The sequence below is a fragment of the Canis lupus genome, chromosome 3 (assembly GCF_048164855.1).
Source record: "Canis lupus baileyi chromosome 3, mCanLup2.hap1, whole genome shotgun sequence".
In the NCBI taxonomy this organism is placed as follows: Eukaryota; Metazoa; Chordata; class Mammalia; order Carnivora; family Canidae; genus Canis; species Canis lupus.
The window spans coordinates 46,316,410-46,338,940 of record NC_132840.1 but is presented as its reverse complement, the minus strand read 5'-3'; the positions used below and the strand labels follow the sequence as shown (position 1 = coordinate 46,338,940).

At 55.4% G+C, this 22,531-nt stretch overlaps 1 protein-coding gene and 1 long non-coding RNA gene across 2 annotated transcripts in view; one reads left to right on the top strand and one right to left on the bottom strand.

The window, feature by feature from the left end:
- Positions 1 to 822: 822 nt before the first annotated feature.
- LOC140630493 (uncharacterized) lies at positions 823 to 16,866 on the bottom strand. Its single transcript, XR_012028251.1, has 3 exons — positions 16,547 to 16,866; positions 4,041 to 4,133; positions 823 to 3,014 (listed from the first exon to the last, which is right to left on the bottom strand). It is a non-coding gene; the product is annotated as an uncharacterized lncRNA (long non-coding RNA).
- Positions 13,480 to 22,531, top strand: part of MAP2K3 (mitogen-activated protein kinase kinase 3) — a 29,682-nt gene continuing 20,630 nt past the window's right edge. The window contains exon 1 of the mRNA XM_072820795.1: positions 13,480 to 13,698. Coding sequence (XP_072676896.1) covers positions 13,650 to 13,698 — 49 coding nt within the window. The 5' untranslated portion in view covers positions 13,480 to 13,649. The remainder of the gene's footprint in view (positions 13,699 to 22,531) is intronic.

Here is a 22,531-nt window from a genome sequence, read left to right as displayed (position 1 = left end):
CTCCAGGTCCCTGGCAACCACTGATCTGTTTGTGTCTCTTTAGTTCTGCCTTTTCCAGACGGCGCACAAATGGAATCGTATCCGATGTCACCTTTCCAGCGTGGCTTCTTTGACTCAGCATAATGCACTTGAGAGTCACCCGAGCTGTTGCCTCGTGCTGTTGCCTCTGTCTGTAGCTCAGAACTTTTTCATCGCCAAATAGTATTCCATGGATGGATATGCTATAATTTGTTTTTCCACTCACAAGTTCATGGACATTTGGTTCCTCCTAGGTTTTGGTTATATTGAAAACAACTACTATTGCATGCAGGTTTTTTTCCTTTTTAAATTTATTTAAATTTATTTTTTAAAAATATTTTATTTATTCACAAGAGACAGAGAGAGAGAGAGAGAGAGGCAGAGACACAGGCAGAGGGAGAAGCAGGCTCCGTCCAGGAAGCCCGATGTGGGACTCAATCCTGGGACTCGATCCCCAGTCTCCAGGATCATGCCGAAGGCAGGCGCTAAGCCGCTGAGCCCCCCAGTGATCCCCCCCATCTTTCCCTTTTTTAAAAAGTAGGCTCTCGGCATGGAGCCCACATGGGGCTGAAACTCATGACCCTGAGATCAAGACTTGAGCTGAGGTAAGGTTTCTGCACATCCTGTCCAGCACTTGGAATTGTCCATCTTTTAAATTTTAGTCATTTTAATTGATATGTAGTAGCACCTCGTGGTTTTAATTTGCATTCCCCTAATGACTAATGATGATGATTATCTTTTCACATGTTTATTTGCCATTTGTGTATCTTCTTTGGTGAGGTGTTGATTTAGATCTTTTGCACATTTTTAAAAAAGACTCAATTTATTTGACACACACACACACAGAGAGAGAGAGAGAGAGAGAGAACAAGCAGGAGGAGGGGCAGAGGGAGAAGGAGAAGTAGGGTCCTCACTGAGCAGGGAGCCTGACACGGGGCTTGATCCTAGGACTCTGAGATCATGACCCAAGCTGTAGGCGGACATTTAACCCAAATGAGCCACCCACGTGCCCTTTTATGCACATTTTTTATTGGGTGGTTTGTTTTCTTATTTTTGTATGTAAGAATTCTGTGTATATTCCGGGTACAAGCCCTTCATCAGAGATGTGTTTTGCAAATATATTCTTTTGAGAATTCAATAACATCATAAATGTTCAATAAGTGGGTGCTTTTATTATTACTATTCTTATTACTACTGCTGCTTTATTATTCTATTTTGTTCTTGTGGATAGAACAAAACTTCATGCCTCTTGGTCCAGAACTCTCAGTGGCACCTGCCAACAGAGGCTCCCCTGGGCCGCCAAACCCAACACTCAGGTCCCCTCCTGAGTGGGAGGAGGAGGAGGCCTGAGGGAGACATGGCCTCCTCCGGCACCCGGGACATCTCTGTGCGATTTGTTGCTTATACTATTGACTTATCAAAACCAACCAGCTGGCCTAGGCTGCTTGCTTGGGCTGCTCCTGGGAAGGGAGGGTGCCCCAGAGGAGACCTCGGACATGAGCTCGGCCTGCCCGCCCTGCGAACCGGGCAAAGCCACATGCCTCCCCATCTCCCAGTCCAGAGCCACGACTCCGGTGTGCCCGGCACGCATGGACACGCTCTCTGCTCTGAGCCTCACTGGGGCACCCAGGATCTGATTTCCATTTGCCAGAAGAGACAACTGAGACTTGGAGAGCCGATAGGGCCACCCAAGATCCCACAGCCCAGACAGGGTGGCACGGAGGCACATTGGCAGGTTCTGCTGCACGGACCTGGGTGCGCTGCCAGGCTGAGCTAACAACTGGAGGCAAACAGTGACTGTTTACTGAACACCTCGTCCGTGCCCGCAGGAGTTATGCTCCTTGTGGGCAGTGGCTGCTATGGTCCCATTTTCCAGATGAGGAAACTGAGGCTTGGGGAGATGCAGTGACTCACTGGATGCAATAGCAGCCATGCAGGCTTTGCATGCGGGCACGGTGTCTCCTGGTCCTGAGTGCTTGTCTGCTGGGCCACACTGGGCCCATGGCCTCAGTCCCTGCCATGGGGCCTGCCCAGCCTGTGTGGCCGGCGGCTCTGTGCTCCTGGGCCCAGTATGTGCGTGTCCTCGCTGAGCGCCACAAGGCTGCTGGGAAGTCCATCGTGCCATCCCCGCCTCACCTGCCACCGGCCCCTCCCCTGTCCCTTCAAGCTCACTGACGCCCCATCTCCACGCCCTCCTGCATGCAGTGCTGCTTCTCCAACTGTCCTCCCCACCCAGGCCTCGCCCTCATTCATTCGGATCTCAGATCTCACTGGTGGGAACAGGCCGGCTCAGACACTCCTCGGAGGCCGCGGTGCGGGGAGGGCCTGTGGCAGGACCCAGCCGTGTTAGGATGCATTGCCCTTCACCCCAGCTGCCCTCTCTGGGAGCTACCTTCCACCTACCCATGGCTCGTCTTTGGGTCAGACTGGATGCCCCCGAGGGAAGGGCCAGGCTGAGATGCATCCCTCAGGGGACCCCATGTATCCAGCTCCAAACCCAGGAGGCCACTGAGCTGGCCCAAATCCTGAGGCCTCCTCCCGCCCCCAGGCCTCAGGAGTGGGCTGCTTTCACATCCAAGCTCTGGTTGAGCTCTGCCTACGTGCTAGGTGCCTTCTAGTCCCCCTCTGACTCTTTAAAGTGACTACCAGTAAAATCTCCAAACAGAGGAGGAAACTGAGGCTCATGGAGCAGCTATGCAATCCCATAACTTGCTTCGTGTCACACACCAGTAAATGGTGGAGCCGGAATTCCATCCCAGAGGCTCTTGGCCATCTGTGGGGTTTCCACCCACCGGGAGGCCTCTCAGCCTGGAAGTGCCCTTCTCTTGCCCTTAGATGAGGCTGGGGACCCAAAGATGCATTAGGCCTGGGCTTGTGGGCTCCAGTCCAGCATGATGAGGGCAACACAGGGTTTTTAGGAACCCAGAGGACAGAGCAGTAATTCCACCTGGAGCAGCAGGGAAAGCTTCCTGGGGGAGGTGGTGCTGTCACTCAGCCTAGAAAAATGAGAGGGCTGTCAGACTCTTTAACTCAACATGTTCCCCACCAAGCTCACTATCTTCTCTTCTCACACCTACTGCCCAGCCCAGTTTTATCTCTGTGATTGGCACCCTTCTTCTGAACCTATGGGAGGCTTGAAGCCTCATCACTCTGGCCTCCTCCCTCAGCCTCCACCCCCTTCCTGCCAGTTACTGAGGCCTCTGCATCTTTCTAAGATCCTGCCACCATGTGCCTCCGCCCTGCCCGCCTGCACTTGTACCAGCCTCCTCACTGGAGGAAGAAGGTCCCCACGGGGGCCCTAAGAGATGCTGACATACTGGGAAGTGTGGTAGGTGGCTCTTCCAATGGTCACAGTCCACGAGAAATGGCAGAGGGGCTGTGAGTTTTTAAAGAAATGGCTGCATGCTCTCCAATGTTCTTCTCATCGTGAGGCAGAGTCTATGCCTCTTGTCCCTAAAACGGGGTGGGCTCTCTGGCCAATACAGTAAGGCGGAAGTGATACCCGGTGACTTCTAACACCACATGGGACATGGCCACTGAACTTCTACCCAGTTCTCCACCCACCAGGCTGCGAGGAAGCCCTGGCCGCTGGCAGAGGTGCTCCAGTCCACAGACCCCGCCAGGCCCCCAGACCCAATACTGAAGTGAAGGGGCTCCAGGTGACTCCACTGAGGCCCCAGATGTCATGGGTCAGAGCCAGGCCACCGCTGCTGTGTCCTGAGCATGATAAAATGGTTCTTCTACAGCACTGAGTTTAGGGGAGCTTGAAACTCAGCAGGAAATAAGTGGAGGGGTGACTCCCTGTCTCTGACCCTCATGCCTTTCTCAACATGTATCTTCTGGGACTTAGGAGCCGGGGGCTGCAGAGGCAGTGCTGGCTTGGAACTCAGCCTGGGTCAGATGTGAGAGACACTGTTTACCCCCCATCTGTGAAACAGCCGGGCTGGATTAGAGCCAGGGACCTTTGGCTGTGACCCTCTGCCTCCCCCAAACCGCCATACACACCCAGCCCCTGACACTACCAGAGTCTGCAGTTTTGAGTCATTAGATGGTGTCAAGTCCTGTGAGGCTCTCGGATTGGGTATTTCAGGAAGACTTCCCGTAAAAGGCAGGATCTGAGGTGTAAAGAAAGGTAGTGTTAAAAATAATGATGATATTTTGTTTGTTTACAGTGAAATATCAAATAGGGGCACCTGGCTGGCTCAGTCAGTTAAGTGTCCAACTCTTGATTTCGGCTCAGGTGACAATCTCAGGGTGGTGAGATCCAGCCCCACGTGGGGCTCCGTCTGGCCGTGGAGCCTGCTAAGGATTCTCTCTGCCTCTGCCCCTCCTCCCACTCTCCTCTCCCTGCTCTCCTTCACTCTCTGTCTCTAAAAAAATCTTAAAAATCAGAGAAACATCAATTAGATTAATTGGCTTTATTAACATATCAAACCACTACATAATTAATATATATTAAAAAAAGGGATCCCTGGGTGGCGCAGCGGTTTGGCGCCCGCCTTTGGCCCAGGGCGTGATCCTGGAGACCTGGGATTGAATTCCACGTCGGGCTCCTGGTGCATGGAGCCTGCTTCTCCCTCTGCCTGTATGTGTCTCTGCCTCTCTCTCTGTCTCTGTGTGACTATCATAAATAAAAACAAAAAAATAAAATAACACATGGTTCTTACAGAGCCGTTCGATGGAAAAGCATAAAGAAGACAAACACATTCCTTGTGATCTCTTTGCCCAGATGCCACCAAGGCTGACCTGCTGGGACTATTTCCTACATTCCCACAGAGCAACTCAGTCCAGGCAGCAGCTTTGAGCAAACTTTCCCGGTGGCTCATGCGAGGCGGAGACCAGCTGGCAGAGGGGAGAGCTCCTACCACAAAAGAGGCCATGTGGCTCGCTGCTCTCCAATCTTGCCCCTGCATAGCCCTTAAGGACTCGGTCATCACAGCAGCGCCCCCTGCCGTGGCCTCAGATCTGAATCATTCACTGAACAACACCGTGGGGTGGAGGCTGGAGGGCACCTCTGAGTGTGCGAGACCCAACATCCTCCCTGCTACTTGTTGGCTCTTTCATCCCTGAGCAGAAGCAATCACTTCCAGAGCCAGGGCAGAGCAAATCCATCCCTAGGAGAAGGGCAAAGGAAGCCACTGGTCTTGGCAGGCCGGGGGCATCGTGGCTGCCCGCCCACTAGATGTCTGATCAATCTCAATCTTTCACTGGGGCTTCCCTCCAGGACAGACTCCTCTTTCCACCCACGAATGTCTGCGACCCTTCAAATGACAATTTCCCCAACATGGATCACCTGAACACCCTTTCTCTCCTTATACCAGGAAGACCTGTGGGTGCTGGGAAGGGTCTGGAAACAGAACATTTCAAAGGATGGGATGGTTGAGCCTTTGACTCTGAGCAGGAGTCGGCGGCGGGTGGCAGCCAAGAGCATTTCACGCAGGGGAGCTTCCCCAGCAGAGCCCTGACTCGAGGCCTGCACAGGGCCCAGCTGGGCCGGAGGAGGCTTCCCCTGAGGCCTCTCTGCGTGGGGAGGTGGGCCATGCTCAACACCACTTGGGAACTGGCTGGGACAGATCTCAGGCCTGGCTTCAGGCTGGATGTCTGTGCTGTCCCGGTCGTCTCCACAGCAGGTCCCTCAGAGTGGCCCTCGGCTTTGAGGTCGCGTCCCAGCCAAGGCCGGGGCGGACAGCCAGACACCACACAGTGGCCTGTCCTGCCCAGGGTCCCCCTGGGTGGGTACATGTGTCCCTTTCTTGCCTGCTCTGCAGCAGATGCTGGCTTGGGGTCTCCAGCATGTTCCCTCCCTCCAGGGCAGAGCTGCCTCCACTGGAGACATGGGACACCAGGACCCAGGCACAGCCCAACAGACAGCGTGCCCCAACTCGTGCAAGGCAGGCAGCGGGAGGACCGGGGGCGCTGGGCGTGGCTGCAGCACTGATCCCGCAGCAGAGGCCCCTGTGGGGTCCTCAAGCACATGGCTCTGCGGAGGGACCTGTGGCTTTTCTGGGGAGTGTGCGGCTGGCAGGCCAGAGCGTCCCGGAATGACGGCAGGTGCTCTAAACCTATTCCATTTCGGCCTTCCACGACCTGGGCCTGCTCCCCTCATATCCTCTCACTCCTGGAGCCAGGCTCTAGATGACTCGCCTTCTTCTTTTCCCCTCAAGCTGACTTCCACTTCGTACTAAAGCAAAGCATGTACACAGTGTTGGAGTCAAACAGCATGACCAGGCTTGTAAGAAGAACAAGGAGAAGCCAGCAGCCGCCTGTCCATGGACAAATAGGATGGAGCATCCGGTGTGTGCCAGGCTCTGTTCTGGGCACTGGGGACTCTGCGATGTCCCTAGCAGAGCAAGTCCCTTCCTGCCCGCAGCTGATATTCTAGTGTGGCTGCTTGCAACCCCTTTAGCTCTTCCTTCCTTATTTCTCCATCACATGCTTAGATGGCCATTTCTGTCTTTCTTTCCCATTTTAGACAATATCTGATAGCTCCTAGGATGGAGGGGGAAGATTTCGTTCTCTTACATGCACATTCCTGTGCTTCTCCTCCCCCAAGCGCCCAACCTCATGTGCTCAAAATGTGTGGCTACATCAGTATTTGGTGTTTACAGTATCGTGATTATGGAAATATTGTTTCCCATCTGAGCTGTGGAGTACTTTATGTATATCCTCTATTTTGTGTGATCTGTTTTGTTAGTTACCAGCTGATTTTTTTCCTTTTTATGTCAAGGGGGGCACTCGGGGATCCTTCTAGGCTGGAGGCTCATGACCTTTGTCTGTAGGAGGTTGGGAGGCATAACTGCTCCTTTTATAAACTCTTACCTCATTGGGTTTCCATCCCCAGCTGCCCCTCCCCTTCCAGGGGAACCTGGGGCCTCCCGGGCTGAGTATTTCTGAGGGACTGTCAGGTCGGTGGTCTGGCCTGAGGTTGGCCCCCTCCTTCTCCAGTCTTGATTTCACCTCCTTCCACTCCCTAAGTTAGTTACTATTTGTCTGTTCATTGGCTAGCTTTGAAGATGTTGTGGATTCGCCTTGTCTCGAATTGTCTCTTTGTCCTTGTGAGCTTGTGCCTCAAAGATTTATTTTATCTTATTTTTTTCTATTGTTATTTTAGAAGGGTTTGGGGAGGGAAGGGAAAAAAATATCCCCATTCAGTTCATGGTTAACTAGAAGTCCCCTTCATCTTTTTCTCTGAGCACCTACTTTGTACCATGGTCTATTTTATGTCAGCTCCTACTCCCAGTTTCACATGGGTATTTTTTTCCACCCAAGTCTGGGCTCAGAAGATACTTCCTCCAGGAAGGCCTCCTTGACTTTCCTAATGGTGCTTCTTTGCCACATCACCATACTTCGCTTTTGTTCACAGCCCTCATTTTTGGAAATTATTTGATGTATTTACTTCATATGTACATATGATGAATTGCCTTCCTTCTCAACCTCCCCCAGAAGTTTGCTCCATGAAGGCAGGGACCTTGTATGTCTTGTTTTTTGCTGTCTCCTCCGTACTTAACGGGTGTCAGGCAAAAGTAGATGCTTAGGAAATATATACCGAATGGATGGGTGGATTTGAGCTTGGGATCTCCAAGAGGGGCAAACCTCAGTATGACCTCAGGAAGAAGCAGGTGATGGTCAGAATTCCCCGGGAATGGAAGACACTTCTAGTGAGGGGATGAGAACCCTGTCATAGGAAGGATGGAAGTCAAGGCTTGGGGATGGCTGAAAGGGCACAGAAGCATTGACGAGAACGGATGCGCTTAATCTCCAATGCCTGGCTGAGACAAGTGGTTAGCTCAAGGTCACTCAGCTACTTCCTGGGGAAGCCAGGACGCCTTTACATCCAAAAACAGCTCTTTCCAGGCAGCCATTGGGGTGTGCTCAGGTCATGGAGTCAGCCCCATCTGAATGCAGTTCTGCTTCTCTTCTCCTTGGTCTAGACAGGCAATTTATTTTTCTCTGTCATTGCACTTGTTGCAAACACCATGCCCTGGTGATAAGGACCACTCTGAGGTCCTGGAGGTGAGATAACAGGTATGAGCCTTCTAGTAAACTGCCTAATACATAGTAGGCTGTTCCAATGATGTGGGTTAAAAGTCTGGTTTCATTCTTCCTGGCAGTGAGAACACAGAAGCTGCTTGAAGCTTCGGGCCTCAGTTTCCTTGTGTGTAAGATGAAAGCCTAACCTTGTTGACCACACTGGGTCACATCATGGCTCAGCTTTGGAGTGAGACAGGTGTCAATCAACACCCATCCCTTTCTCCTGGGCACGCAAGGCCATGTGTGAGGACTTGGTGACAGACAAGTTCTGGACTGGAGGTCCTGGGGGTCCTGGGGGTCCAGAGCCCCTGGGCGCCTGCATGTGTCCCTGGGGCAGCCTCAGGGTTTCTGAGCTTATCCTTGCAGAACATTGGGCTGGACAGCCCCAAGGGCTCCATCCCAAGGGCTCCAAGCAAGGGCTTGGCATTTTTCCAGAGAGCAGTGGCAAGAGCTCAAGGACAACTTGTTTTGCTCAGTAGAAGGATGTTGCAAACCATTTAATGAAAGCACGGGCAGAGAAAGGCAGGGAAAACTCTGTCTCCAACTGACAGTTTCAACAACAGTTGATTCTACTGTGACTAACTGCTTCAGATATCTCTCTGGGCCTCAGTTTCCTTCTCTGTTAAATGGGCATGGTGAAGCTAGTATGCCTCTTCTGAGCTGTTGTAAGCCTTTCTCCCCTCCATGATTATTCACTAAGTGCCTGCTGGATGCTGGGGACACCGCAGTGACCAAAGTAAACTCCCTGCCCTCATGCACCTTGCATCATAATAAGTCTACAAGACGATGTGCTTTGAGGGATTAGCACATAGCAGGTGCTCTAAAAATAGTACTTGCTGCTTTGCTAGCAGAGTCATCTAGCTTGTAGGAATTCACCCTTTGATACTTGAGGGTGGTCACAATTTAAATAGGGCAAGTGAGGGACGCCTGGGTGGCTCAGTGGTTGGGCGTCTGCCTCCGGTTCAGGGTGTGATCCCGGGTCTGGGGATTGAGTCCCACATCGGGCTCCCCATAGGGAGCCTGCTTCTCCCTCTGCCTATGTCTCTGCCTCTCTCTGTGTCTCTCATGAATAAATGAATGAATGAATGAATGAATAAATAAATAAATAAATAAATAAGGCAAGTGAGCCCCTGCCTGCCTTCTCGGTTTTCTCCATACACCACAACTTTGGAGCCTGATCCTAAGTGAGAGGCTCCCACCCGCTGCCATGCTCCTTCCAGGTAACTCCTACTGCCTCCGAGCATCACTTGCAGCTGGCCCCGTGCTGGGCCTGCAGGAACTAGTCCCAGCTCCTGCTCTGGAGGGCCACAGGTTCGAAGGACAGGCTGATGGGGTGCAGGCGCTGGCAGAGCCAGGGTCCTCGATGAGAGGGCTGGGGTGGAGGTGCTACTGGTGTGTGTCAGGAAAAGCCTCCCCATTCGATTTCAGAACTGGGCAGCGAAGCAGGGGAGGGCTTGAGTCAGGTGGAGAAGGCAGGGAGCACATCCCTAGCTGAGGGAGCAGCCTCTGCGAACACAGGTTCAGGGAGGAAAGCTTGCGCTGGGAGTGGCTGGAATGGGAAGATGCCGGGGGAGGTTCCCCACTGAGGGAGCCCGGGCAGGGTTTGGAGCACGGCCAGCCCCGCATTTTGGAAGGCTCTCTCTGGCTGCAGTGTGGAGGGACTGGGGGCAGGAAAGGAAAGGACGGAAAGAGTAGAGAGGGTGGCTTGGCTGACTCTGCCCCGGGGCTCCCTCAAGTGACCCGCTCACATCCAGCCACCATGCCAGAAACGGTCACCAGAGGGCGCTGTGTATCAGCAGGCCGCGGAGGCCCCTGCCAGTGCCGGGTGGTGAGTGGGCACAGCTGTGCGTGTGGATGGAGTCTGTTAATATGCCTGCATCTGTGTGGCCATTCCACATGTAGGTTCACACTTGTGCACCCTGCTGTGTTCACGTGTACATGCGTATTTGGGCTGTGTGGACCTACACAGGTGTGAAAGGAGGCTCGTGGGGTTTTGCTTGTGCAAGAGTGTGTTGCAGATGTAGAAGAGGTACCATAGGTGAGAACAGCCCCCCTCCCCAAGCTCCCACTACTCCAGCCACACTGTTATTCCCCTAGAAGTCATCTACCTTAGGGCCTTTGCACATGCTGTTCCTTCTGCCCGCATGCTTTTCCACCAGACATCTCATGACTCCTCCCTCACTTCCTCAGCTCTCTGCTTACATGTCACCTTCCAGTGAACCTTTTCCTGACTTCTGTCTCTAAAAGTATAGTCCCCACACCCGGACGCACTCCCCATCGCCTTCTATCCTTTGTCCCATAGCACTTATCCTCTGATAGGCTATAATGATGCAACCTAGGCATTTTGCTTGTCTGGTTTGCCCACCAGACCATCACCTCCCTGAGGGCAGGGAGTGGTGTCTGTCTTGTTCAATGTTGTGTTGTGTCCTCAGTGCTAGGCACACTAACTGCTCAATAAATAGTTGCTGAATGAATGAGTGAGTGAGCTTCCCCAGTTGTGAATTCTGGCCATCTTCTCTTTCCAGTCCTCTGTCATCCCGGGTCCCTCCCATCTTGGCTCACACCCACACCCTATTTAGCCACACCCTCTTCCTCCCTGTGTCTGTTTCCCTGGGTGCACAGAGAGGGGTGTTTGGGATGTTCCTTCTCAGAGTCAGGGTAAACAGCAACCTGCTGTGATCCCATCAAATGCTCCTTCCGGTTTCTGAGTGATCATGAGGTTCATCACCCTCCCTGGGCTCTTTCGAGGTAGAGGGAAGCCAGCAGATACTGCTACAACTGGTGAGGAAGAAAAACAGAAGCTGTCATGTGATGCTTCCTCCCCTGGCAGCAATGCAGCTCTGCATCCCGTGCTGGCCCTTATATGGGGCCCATTTAGCACCTCTAACACTTTCCTGGAAGACTCTTTCTTGCTTTTCTGCCTGACAAGCTCCTATTGATTCTTAAAGGTCCAGTATCAAAGTCACTTCCTCTGAGGAGCCTTCCCTGACCTCACCCAGGTGGTGTTTGGCACCTTCCAGAGACTCTTGCTCATGAGTCTATTTATAGCGCCCCACATGGAGTTTTGTGATTCTTGGGCTGTCTGTCAGGCTCCCTGACTAACCATCAACTCTTGCAGCTGAAGGGCCTTGCCTGAATCATGTGGGTGCCCGGGAGGCTGGCACGGGACGAGAGTCACTTCATTGATATCTGTGGCACGCTTTTCATCCTTCCTTTGTTCATTTCTCAAGTACTTATTAGGCACCTACTATGTGCCAGGCCCAGGGCTGTACTGGCATCAGGACTGCAGCAGGGCATGAGTTGGCAAGATTCCTGCCCAGGAAAGGCTGATGGTCTAGAAGGAGAGCTGGATAAAAGACAGAGCAAATGGGAAAGGCATTGGTGGCATGAGTGCTGCGCAGAGAATTTAAACTGATCTGGGGGCATGACAGGAAGGCCTTTTAGAGGAGTTCATTTAAGTGGAGGCCTGCAGGCTGGCAGGGAAGCGCCACAGGAATTCTGGGAGGAAAGGTGCTCCAGGCAGAGGAAACAGTCAGGGCGGAGGGCCCAAGGCAGGATTGGTATTGGCACGTTCAAGGGTCAGCAGTAAGACCCTTGAACACAACAAGGAACAGAGAGGGTGAGGCGGAGCATGGGAAGTGTGGAAGTCTGAGTGGATGGCAGGAGCCTGAACCTAGGAAACCTGTGGGACCAGGCTTGCAGTCCTGGTAGGGAGGCAGCAGCTGCTGGGTGCCCATTTTACAGATGGATAAGCAGCAGGTCCCAAGGTGAAATGACTAGTCCAGGGTCACAGGGCCTATTGAGAATAGAGCGCTCTGGACACCCAGGAGTGGTTAGGCTGAGATGGCTTCCTGGAGGAGGTGGCCTGAAGTGTATTTACAAACATTTCCTGGGCACTTAGGAAGTACCAGGCCCTAAGCCAGGCACTTCCAAGCCTGAGCTTGGAGTTGCACCAATTTCAGAGAGGCTTCATTGTTCCCATGGGATAGGTCAGTAAACTGAGGCATGGAGCTGTTCCATGACTTCTAGTATGTAGCAGAGTTGGCATTTGATCCCATACCTGTCAAGATCATGACTTTTCACCCACTGCCAGGAAAGGATGAGCAAGAGATGCAGGAAGAGAATAATGATAACATAAATAACGTATCCCCCCCCTTCCTTATCTCATCAGGCCCTCTCCATCACTGTGTGGGTGGGGCCTTGCAGGGAATCACCCCTTTTTACTAATGGGCAAGCAGAGGTCAGCTCCCCGCTCCAAGCATTTCTAGCAGGTGGTGGAATCTGCTTCCCTCACGTGAGGTCCCTGGCAGGCAGCACACTCATGCCTGCCCAGAGGCGAGGGGCTGACCCGTTGACCTCTGCCAGGCGCTTCCTGCCCTCGCTAGCCCATAGCTTTGCATCTGAGTCACCTGATCCCCAGGCCAGATTGCTCGGTGGCTCCTAAAATCCCCCTAGACTCCACAGGGGAGAAGGGAGGACTGGCCTGGGTGGCTATTACATGCTATGCAGTCTGTATGTCCAGAAGGAGGCCCGGAGGGCAGAGGAGAAGAGAACCAAAGGCCCACCTTACTCCCCCTGAGACTCCGTCTCCCGTGTAGAGGAGGGACCTTGAAGACCCAACCCCTAGCGCTACATGTACTGGCTTCCCGGTAGGTAGCACAAGTCCCCCACTGTGACCCACCCCTTCCCCGGTGCCTGACCCCCGGCGGGCGCTCAGAGGAGGTTTGCAGAGGCAGGGAAGAGAGGTGCGGACCCCGGGCACTGTGCCTAAGCCCTTGACAACACTGGGTCCCCCAGGACTGCCTGCAAGGGCCGCCCGGTTCCCCCGCGCAGCGCCGGGAGGCCGGGCCCTTCTGGTCTCCTTCCCACAGAGGCAAAGACCGAGCTGGGCTCCAGGGGCTCCCTGGCTTGCCCAAGGTCACGGGCGCTGGAGAGTGGCCAGGTAGGGATCCGGACGCAGGGCTCGCCCCGGGGGCGCACTCTAACCCCCCGTCCCCCAGCCCCGCCACCCTGGGATACCCGGGGATTGTCCCAGGGGACGCCACACACCCAGCCGTGCCCGCGGAGCTCACCGGCCGGGCGCTGCGGGGCGGGGCGGGGCGGGGCGGGGAAGGCGGGGCGGGGCCTGGTGCCTGAGGGCGCGAGCCGGGCTCGGCCAATCCCGGGCAGTGGGCGGGGCTTGCGTCTTGACAGGCGGCGGGAGGGGCCGGCGCTGGCCCCGAGGGGGCCCGGGTTTCCCGGCTGGAGGGCGGGGCTCGACAGGCAGTGGGAGGAGCCGGGTGCGGGGCGGGAGGGGCGAGGCGGGCGCTTGACGGGCACGCCGGGCCGGCCTCTGATAGGCAGGGGACGGGCCCCGGAGACTGGCGGGCCAATCGGCGCGCGGGGGCGGGGCTGTCGTCGGCGCCGTCCGGCCGGGGCCCCCGCGGCGCTGCCCAGTCTGGCTCCGGCACCGCCCGTCGCGGACGCGCTCTCGCCGCCCCCGCCTGCGCACCGCCGCCGCGCCCGGGCCCCCTGCCCGCAGCCATGAGCGCTCTCCACCCGGGGGGAGCCCGCCGCCCTCTAGATTAGTTCCTGCCACCGCTCCTGGACCCGCCTGCACCATGGAGTCCCCCGCCTCCAGTCAGCCCGCTAGCATGCCCCAGACCAAAGGTAGGAATGCCCGGGGGGAGCGCGGCTCCCCGGTCGCGCCCGGACCACGAACCCCAGGCTGTCTGTGGGACCCTGTTGCAACCCCCGTCCGGGACCCGGGCAGCACTGCGGCTCGGAATCCTTCCCCATTCGGGTCTCGATCTCAGCCTGGACCTCACCTGGACCCCCCCCTCCCCCGCCCCGTTCGGGCCTGGGGACTGCACTCAGATCAGACCCGATCTCGTTCCGGTGACCCCGCTCCAGGTCAGAAACCTCACTCTGACCTCCTCATTTAGGCCTTAACTGCACCCAGAACAGGAATTCTCCCCGTCTGGGTCCTTCTGCTGGATCCAGGTGGGAATCACTCGGATCCTGCACCCAGGGCCCCCTTCCACTCCCCTGGTCCCAGGGCTGTATCCACGCTGGGATTTAAATGACTCCCCATCTGAGCCCCAGCAGTGCTGCTTTGCGGGGGGGGGGAATCTCACTGTACACCCCCCGCTCCCCATGTGGGTGCCCTGGCTACACTCCAGCCAAGAACTCACTCCTCTTCCCCAACTCTCTCCATCCACATAGGCCCCATCCCTGGCCAGCTTGCAGCCCTGCAGCCTTGTCCCCCAGGAACCTCTCTTGGCCTTCCACCCCACGCTAACACAAGCCCCCTCTCCATCAGCTTCTCCTTGTCTTGACTTGCAAGCTTCTCTCTGCACTTGGGGAGCTCACCCCCTTTTGCTCCCCTGTATCTCCAGGGTTAATGGATACTGGACTTGTCCCTGCTGCCTCTGAGTTCTGGGTCAGCCGCTAGGCCAGGGTGCTGGCTGTGCAATGGGCTCACTTTAGTCTTCTCCAAGTAGCTGGCCTTCCTGGAAATTTTTGTGAGGTGGCGGCTGCAGCGTCAAAGCGGCAGGATTTGTCATGCGGGGCAGGGGGGGGAGGGGGGTGAAACTTGGAGGGTGAAAGGGGGATTTTGTGTGTGTGTGTGTGTGTGTGTGTGCGTGCACGGGGAAGAGGAAAGGATGTTTTTGGCACGTCAGAGCCTCAGCAGGCTAGGCTGTGTGAGATTTCCAAACCGGACATAGCTGTAATGAATGGGCTGCCCCTTGGGCCTCTAAACCTGCCTCTTCCTCACCCCAACAGCAGGAGTATCTCTGGGCCTCAGTTTCCTTATCTGTAAAATGGAAGTAATCACACATACCTTGTGTGGATTGCTGGGTATGATATGAGGTAGCAAATACTAAAGAGTTTCATGCAAGCATGGGCGAGGAGAAGAGTGCAGCATGATGCCTGGCACACAGTAGGTGCTGAGCCAGGGACAATAATTGCCCACACCTTGTTACCGTTCTCCTCAGCCATGTGGGGTCAAGGCCTTGGCTCTGTTTGCATTGCAGCTGCAGAGTGAGGTGGAGAAAGGTAACTGATGTCACTCAGTGGGCCTCTACTCAGGGCTTGATCCTACCTCTGTTTCTCTAGAGGGGCTCAGGCAGCAGGAGGGCTGAGGGGTCCCAGGGAGGGTGTGGGTCCATCTCTACCCCTGCTGCCTGTGGCTGCGGTGGCTGTTAGCCAGAGCCTGGCCGGCCTGGTGGGCAGGATAATTACGTCTTACGTAAGTGGGAGGCCGGATCCCTGACCATTGCCCAACCACTGTGAGTAACTCAGGAGGCACTCAAGGGGGGAGGTGGCCGGGGAGGGACTTGGCCTGCACGGACCTCGTGGAGCTTGGGAACTGGGAAATCATATGCTTTGCCATTTTGGAGAACTAGGACCCCAGACACTTCTTTTCTCTAGTGTGGGGTCTCTGCCTGGCTTGGTCAGTGCCATGGGACTTCCAGCAGGTCCCTCAACTTCTCTGGGCCACAGTGTTTTCATGGGCAGAAGGACACAGTTGGAAGCAGTGTTTGTCTTCCGATGCTCAGATGCTCGTTCAGCTGCTTCCAGGCAGGGAATACCTCATCACAATAAAAGTTGTAGAGTTGTGAAGGGAGAGGGGTCAAAGGTGTGAAGGGAAAAGGAACTTGGGGGAGGCACTGCTTGATTCCTGTGTGCTGTGTGACTTGAATCCTGGTGTTGCCCTCTCTGAGCCTCTCTGCAGAGATTAACAAGATGAATTTCCAGTTTGTGGGTCCAGGTAATACCTGATAGTGTGTGGGTTAGATGGAGGGACAGGTACTTCTGCAAAGCTCAGGGACCTTATCAGCCTCTTTAGGGTCTGTGGAAAGATATGGTGGGGAGCCATGACACCCCCTCACCAAAAAATCTGAGAGCTGCCACTTATCAAGCTTTTTTCCATGTTCCATGTGCTCTCCCATTTATTCCTCGAAGCCCCATTTACAGATGAGGAAATTGAGGCTTGGAGATGGTCAGTGCCTTGCCTGAGCTCATACAGCTGTGACAGGTGCAGCTATGTCTCTATCCAGGACTGTGTATCTCCAAAGGTCTCCCCCGTGCTCCTTTATGTCCCATTCCTGTCCTTGATGCTCCAGCAGAGCTAATGGGACGTCCCCCATTCCCCCACCCCGCCATCCCAGCTGGTGGGACCCTATGTTATGCCTTTGTCTAGTCTGCATCTCCTCCAGGCCTGGCCTTACCTGGAGTGGGGACTGAGCTAGGGGTGATGCCTCTTGTGTACACAGTCCTTTACAGTTGGCACATTTTATATTCAGTGCAGTCTGACCCACTTGTCAGATGACAGAACTGGGGTCAGACAGGGGGAGTGGCTAGACTGAGTTCCCCAGAGGCAGGATTCTCACCTGTGGCCCCCCCCCCCCCCCATCTTGGGCCCAGGGCCCTCCAGCATTGTGCTCTTCTCCACATTCTCAGGAATTTGAACAAAACAGGGCATGGTTGGCACTTGACCTTAAGGGAGCTTTACCTTTGAGCTTCCTGCCTTGCAGCTGGTCCCTGCTCCATCCTCTGTGCTGCAGCTCTGCTGGTGTTCCCCAGGCTTCTTGCCCCCAGGCCATCTTTGGCTGGGGTCAGAGGCCGAGGGCATGCTTTGGGTCTGCTGCTTCAAGCCACGTTGTCCTTGGGGGTACCATGTGCATCCTGTCACTGCTCCTGCTGCACTGCGAGTGCCGCCCACACAGGCACTGCACAGTTGATCTTCACATGGCTCCTGGATGCCCAGTGGGGACACTGAGGCTTCGGGAGCACTGTCTGTGTCCTGGCCCTGCCTGCCCGAGCCACTGTCCCTCCCCCCGCCCCCCCCCCCCCAGCTCCCTGTCCTCTCCTGTCCCTGCTGTCGGAAAGACTGGGGGGTGACACCTTGGGGACTTCCCCCACCCCTGGCGTGACGCACAGGAAACTCTCTATCAGCCAGCCCATGGCTGGAGGCCTGAAAGGAGCAAAGTTCTCAGTTGCCTGTGTGGGGAGAGGGCTGGGGCAGCGGGAGGCTTCCGGTGGGTGAGTCAGCGGGCACTGGGTGCTGACTCACCCGCTGGGCATGCCAGCCCAACTGGCTGCTGCTTAAAGGGGCGATGCCTGCTGGCTGGTGGGTGGGAGGGGGGCTGTGAGCCCCAGCCTTGCCGGTCAGCATCCAGCCCGCATTGGGCATCAGAGGTGGCCCCCTTCCTGGACCTCAGGCTGGGCTGGGATCTTTGGGCAGGCCCTCCTGGCTTGGCTCCCGCCCCGCCCAGGAACTTCCTCTGTTAGGCAAGGGCCCCGCTTCCTCTTGTTCACGGAACAGAAGCAGGTGGCGGCGGCTGTTCACTGTCCTTGGCCCAGGGACTCCTCAGGCTCAGATGAACCGCTGGAGGCTCTGGGCAGCTGGGGAGGAGAGGTGGTATGGGGGTGGCCTGCACTCTCGGTGTGGAGAGGTGACTGTGGCCACATTTCAGTTCAGGCTCTTGGGCTGTGTGATGTTGGCAAAGTTACATTCACTGTGCTCTGTAAATGATTTCAGTGCCCTGGGCATGGCCTACCGTTCCAGTGAGAGGCCTCAGTTTCCTCACCTGCAGATTGGGGACAAGGACTTTTCCTGCCTGTCCTGCTGGCAGCCACAGGGATGGATGCAGACAGCCTCATTCTACTCTTGCTAAGTGTCAGGTAGTGGGCCAGCGAGACTGTCCTCACTCCACAGAGAACCTCAGCAAGACGGGAAGGAGGTGCAGAATCTGGGCTCAGTGTGTAGACAGGCCTGTGTTCTGAGTCTGACTTTCCTCACTGCTTCCTGACTTCCTCTGTGCCTTCTCTGACCATCAGTCTCCTTTTCTGTAACATGGGAATAAACACTCCCTTGCAGGGTGGTAGCAAAGACTGGAGACAGTGTGTCTAATGAGCCATATGTTTTATTATGTTCTTATTGTTATGGCTGTGGCAGGTATTCGGTGATGAGTGAGTAAACAGGACCCCGATCTCTGGAGCTCCTAAGCCCTATGACACGAAGACTCTGGCTGCGGATTTCTGTAATGCCAGCTGAAATGTACCAGGGTCTTTCCTCAATGGTCCCCTGGCTGGAGCTGGGGCCTCCCATTGCTTCTTGGGCCTTCCTGGGGAAGGCCTGTGGGGAACAGAGAGGACTGGGCACTGACCCCTTTTGCAGCTCTGCCTCCCCTGAGCACAGGGAAGTGTGGGGTGGAGGATCAGGACAATGGGAACCTCTAGGCCGGCCCCTCAGTGGGTAGAACTTCATCAGTGCCAGGCATGGTGCTGGCTGTGGGGATACGGGGTGGGTGAGGAGCACCCTGACTCTCAAAGAGCTCCACTTAAGGAGTTGGAGAAGGTCTCGGTGGTGAGTCCAGATCCAAGGTCAGGTGTGTCTGGATGGGAGCCCAAGGTGATGGGGAGCAGTTGGGACATAGGCTTGGCTGGGTGCGGGGCCTTGGCAGCCATGCAGAGCATTGTCAGGGTCTCAGGGCGGGTGCTGTGTGTCAGTGTTCATCCCAGAGGAAGAGCACTGGGGGCAGCCCAGAGGAGAGAGCCCCCGCCCCCCCCCCCCCCCCCACCGCCAGATGGGGCAATGAGGCAGGCCTGCCCTGAGCTCAGCTCCTGATGTTGGGGCTTACAGCCCTCTGGGGACCATCCGTACCTCCCCTTGGCCTCCCGTCTAGGCATTGCCCTTGGAAGGCAGGCTTGCCTGCCTAGCTGCTTCTGGGCATGTGTCCTTCTTAGCACTGACCGTGGAAATCCCAAAAAGCTTCATACGAAGGGCATGAAGAACATTCAGGGCTGGGTGCTGGCAGCCTGGTAGGCCCATCTGCAGCTCAGAGACCCCAGACCTGGGGCTGTATCCAATAGGGAGAGGGTCACCAGGCTCACCCCTGAAGAGGCTTTTATCCCTCTTCCCACCAATGGGTCCCTGTCACCCTCTCCCTGCCCTCAGGGTCCCTTTCGGGGGTGTCATGGCTGAGCTGGCATTCCAGGGGCCATCCTGGCTTCTCTGTCCTTCTCCTTGGCAGCTCTGCACTGACCCTGTTGACACCTCTTGGCAGGTGGGGCCTTCCATTCCTTTTAAACTTTTGAATTGTGAATACATTACAGACATCAAAAAGATGTAATAAGTGTACCTCTGTATTTTAATGAATAAAAATAAAATGAATTCCGTGTACACAATATCCAGCTAAAGAAATTAAACATTACTGTGCCCCAAAGTCCCCCCCAGAATTGTACCTCCCTAATAACTGCCCTGACTTTTGTATTAATCACTTCTTTATTAGTTCACTAATAAAGGGGTACGAGGGGTATGGTTACGCTCACTGTCCTTCAGGATCCCCGGGATGGCGCCCACTGTGGCCCTTGGGGCCTACATCACTATGTGTTGGGGGGAGAGGCTGCCGCCAGCCGGCGAGGTTCATGCCCGTCTCCCCCACTCATGAGCTATGTGGCCTCAGTCTGTGTCATGGGGATGATACTAGAAGCTAAATTGCAGGGTTGTGGTGAGGATTCTGCGCATTAGCGTGTGGAAGTGCTGAGTGTGGGGTCGGCTCGGAGTCAGCGTAGATGAGTGTTTGCAGCTGTTCTTGTTGCTGTGTGTGGATCTTACACTCCTAGCCCAAACTGCACTGCATGGCCTGCGTAGCTGGAGCCTGACAGCTCTGACTTTCCTCCTCCAGCCACGGTGCCGATGCCACTGGCTTCATAGGTGTGTCCTACACTTGCATAAGCCAGTGGGTGTGAGGCGACTGGTGAGGGGCCTTGGATGCCAGTGGGGATGTTTGGATACTACCAGGAAGTATGTAGAGAGCTGAGGAGCATTTCTGCATGCCCACTCAATAGGTGCCCCATCCCTGCTGGTGCTCGGAGGCCTGCCCGTGACCACCGTGGGTGTGCGCCTGGGGGAACGTTCCCTGCCCTCCCCGTCCTCCAGCATGTCTGCATCTTGGCCTGGCCTTCTGCTGGACCCCCGCCTTCCTACTACTGGTGCAGCCTGCCCGCCCTGCCCGCCTGGGGTAGACCCCCAGATGGCGTGGGTGGACCCCTGCTGGGTGGGCCTGGGGGTGGGGGGTGGGAACCCCTGCCAGGTGGCCAGGTGCAAGGGGCCGGCTCTAGGCCCAGCTCTGCCCCGCTCCCTTTGTGACCCGCTGGGCCTTAGTGCCCTCATCTGAATGAGGGGAATGGACAAATGAAAACACTTCTCAGGCTACTGCTGAGGGTGAGAAGTCATGAGACCTGTCGAAATCAGGGACCTATTAGGTGTGCATACAGTGCTGTCTTGGAACCTGAGCTATAGATTGGGGTTTTTACCACCAAGCATACCTTTTAAGGTATTCTCCTCTTCGACCCCCCTGTGTTCTGTAAGATTTTGTTTTGATACAAATGATGATAACAGGTAGGGAGAGGTGCTTTTACCATCTTGCAGGAGCAGGAGCGTGGGGCCCAGCAGTGCTTCCTGGTGTCCTGGGTGACCTCACAATGGCCCCAGGTGGAGACCTGTGCTAGCTCAGCCCACGAGCCCGAGCAAGAGGAGTGTCCCGTTTCCTCGAGGCTCTGGGAAGCTTAGGTGTCACTAGGGAAATGTCCCTCCCTAATCATGGGCTCTTGAAGCCCGGGCTCTGCAGTCTAGGGGTCCACCCTGCCCTTCTAGGGGCTCACTTGGCAGTCCGGGGCCCACTGAGGCGACCGAAGGCCTGTGGGCCAGGGTGGCTACTGATCCAACCCGTTTGGTGCCAGACGTTTTATGTGCATTGTCTCATTTAGCTGTCATGGTTACCTAGTAACACAGGTGTGTTGTCATCTCTGAGTTTTATAAGTGTACCAGCCTGGCAGGGAATGACTTGCCCAAGGTCACACAGATCTGTCCTGGGACTTTTGTCTTAACAACCTCTGACTAGGGCTTATCCTCTCCTGGAGATCAAGGTCACTGCACCCCCCAGAACACCAGAGGAGGAAATAGGCTCAGGGAGGGGGTACGGCTGGTCCGTGGTCATATGGCACCTCAGTGCCAAAGCCTATCCTTCTGCACTCACTGTCTGTTGGCCTCTGCCATAGTGGCTTGGGAGATGCTTGTTGTGGCTGCGGGTGGGTTGTGTGGGGTGAGGATCTGTGGCCTAGGGAGAAGAGCTGGCCCAGGAAGCTGGGCTCCGGTTCAAGTCCTTGCATGTGACCCCGTGCGAGTCTCTGGGCCCCTGAACCTTGTATCCACACTGGTCCTCAGTTCTGAGCCCCCGGGAGGGGCACCAGTGAGTCTGGCTCCCCCTTTCAGATGGAGGAGGAGACTGAAGCCCAAACCCACAGCAGCCCAGGACACAAGCTTACCCAAGGCTTCTTTCTTTCTTGTTATTTTATTTAAATTACTTACATTTAACTAGTTGACACTGCATGTGGCTAGGATAATCTCAAAGGTGCAGAAAGGCAATTTCTTGCTCCTTCTGTGAAGGGACCACTGTTTTCCCTCACAAAATCTATGCTCCTCCTCCTGCATAGAGAGCGCTCAGCCTGTCTTCCTGCCTAGGGGCCTACTGGACCCTGGCCAATCTCTCGATTTTACAAACCCTGGCCTCAGTGTCCTCATCTGTAAAATGGAGATCCTGTTCATCCCAGCTCCTTGGGGTGGCTGAAACAATCCAGTGAGGTGTGATTAGATGCTTAGCACGGTCCAGGGATACAACAGGTGCTCACCAAATCTTGGCAGCTATTTATTTGTTTTCTCTTGTGGGAATTGTATCTTAGGGGTGAGCTCCTTGAGGTGGGTTTTCTGGGTCAGTGGGTGTCTGGATAGCACCGAGTTGCCTCCAGACTGGGTTGCCCTGTGAACTCATATGACTATTAGCACTGAAGAGGTGGACTCAGATCTCCTCAGGTGAGATCAGGCCTCCTTCCTCACACCTGCTGGGCCAGCCACTTCCCCTTCCCTCCATCTCTGGACTGAGTCCCTGTGTACTTGCCTCCTCTGTGTGGGCCCCCTTGGCTCTAGAGCTTTCCTTCTCCTTGCCATATCAGCCTCAGCCCAAATCCCACCCCAGAAAGGTCTGTGTCCCTGGCTTCCTTTATTCTTTAAGAACTTAGCATGCTTGGAATCTGTGTAAACATTACACATACTGGCTCTGTTTGTTAGTTTGCTGTTGGTTTGTGGTCCTGTCTCTCCCGTCAGCTCCGGGTTCAGCCTTGTCACTGTTGCCATTTTGGGCTGGATCCTTCTGGGTTGTCAGGGCTGGGTGTGCACTGTGGGTTGTGGAGCAGCATCTCTAGCCTCTACCCTCTACCCACTAGATGCCCGTAGCAGCCCCCTGCAGTCAGAGTGTCTTCAGACATTGCCACGTGTCTGTGGTTGGAGCATAACCTTGGGAGGGCAGGGTCCAGTCTGCTCACTGCAGAAGGGATGGGTGCTGTGAGGTGGGCAGCTATAGAATCCTTCCCACCTGCTTTGCAGATGAGGAAGGCCCTGAGAGGTAGAGAGAAGTGGGGGTGGGGGGTTGCTCAG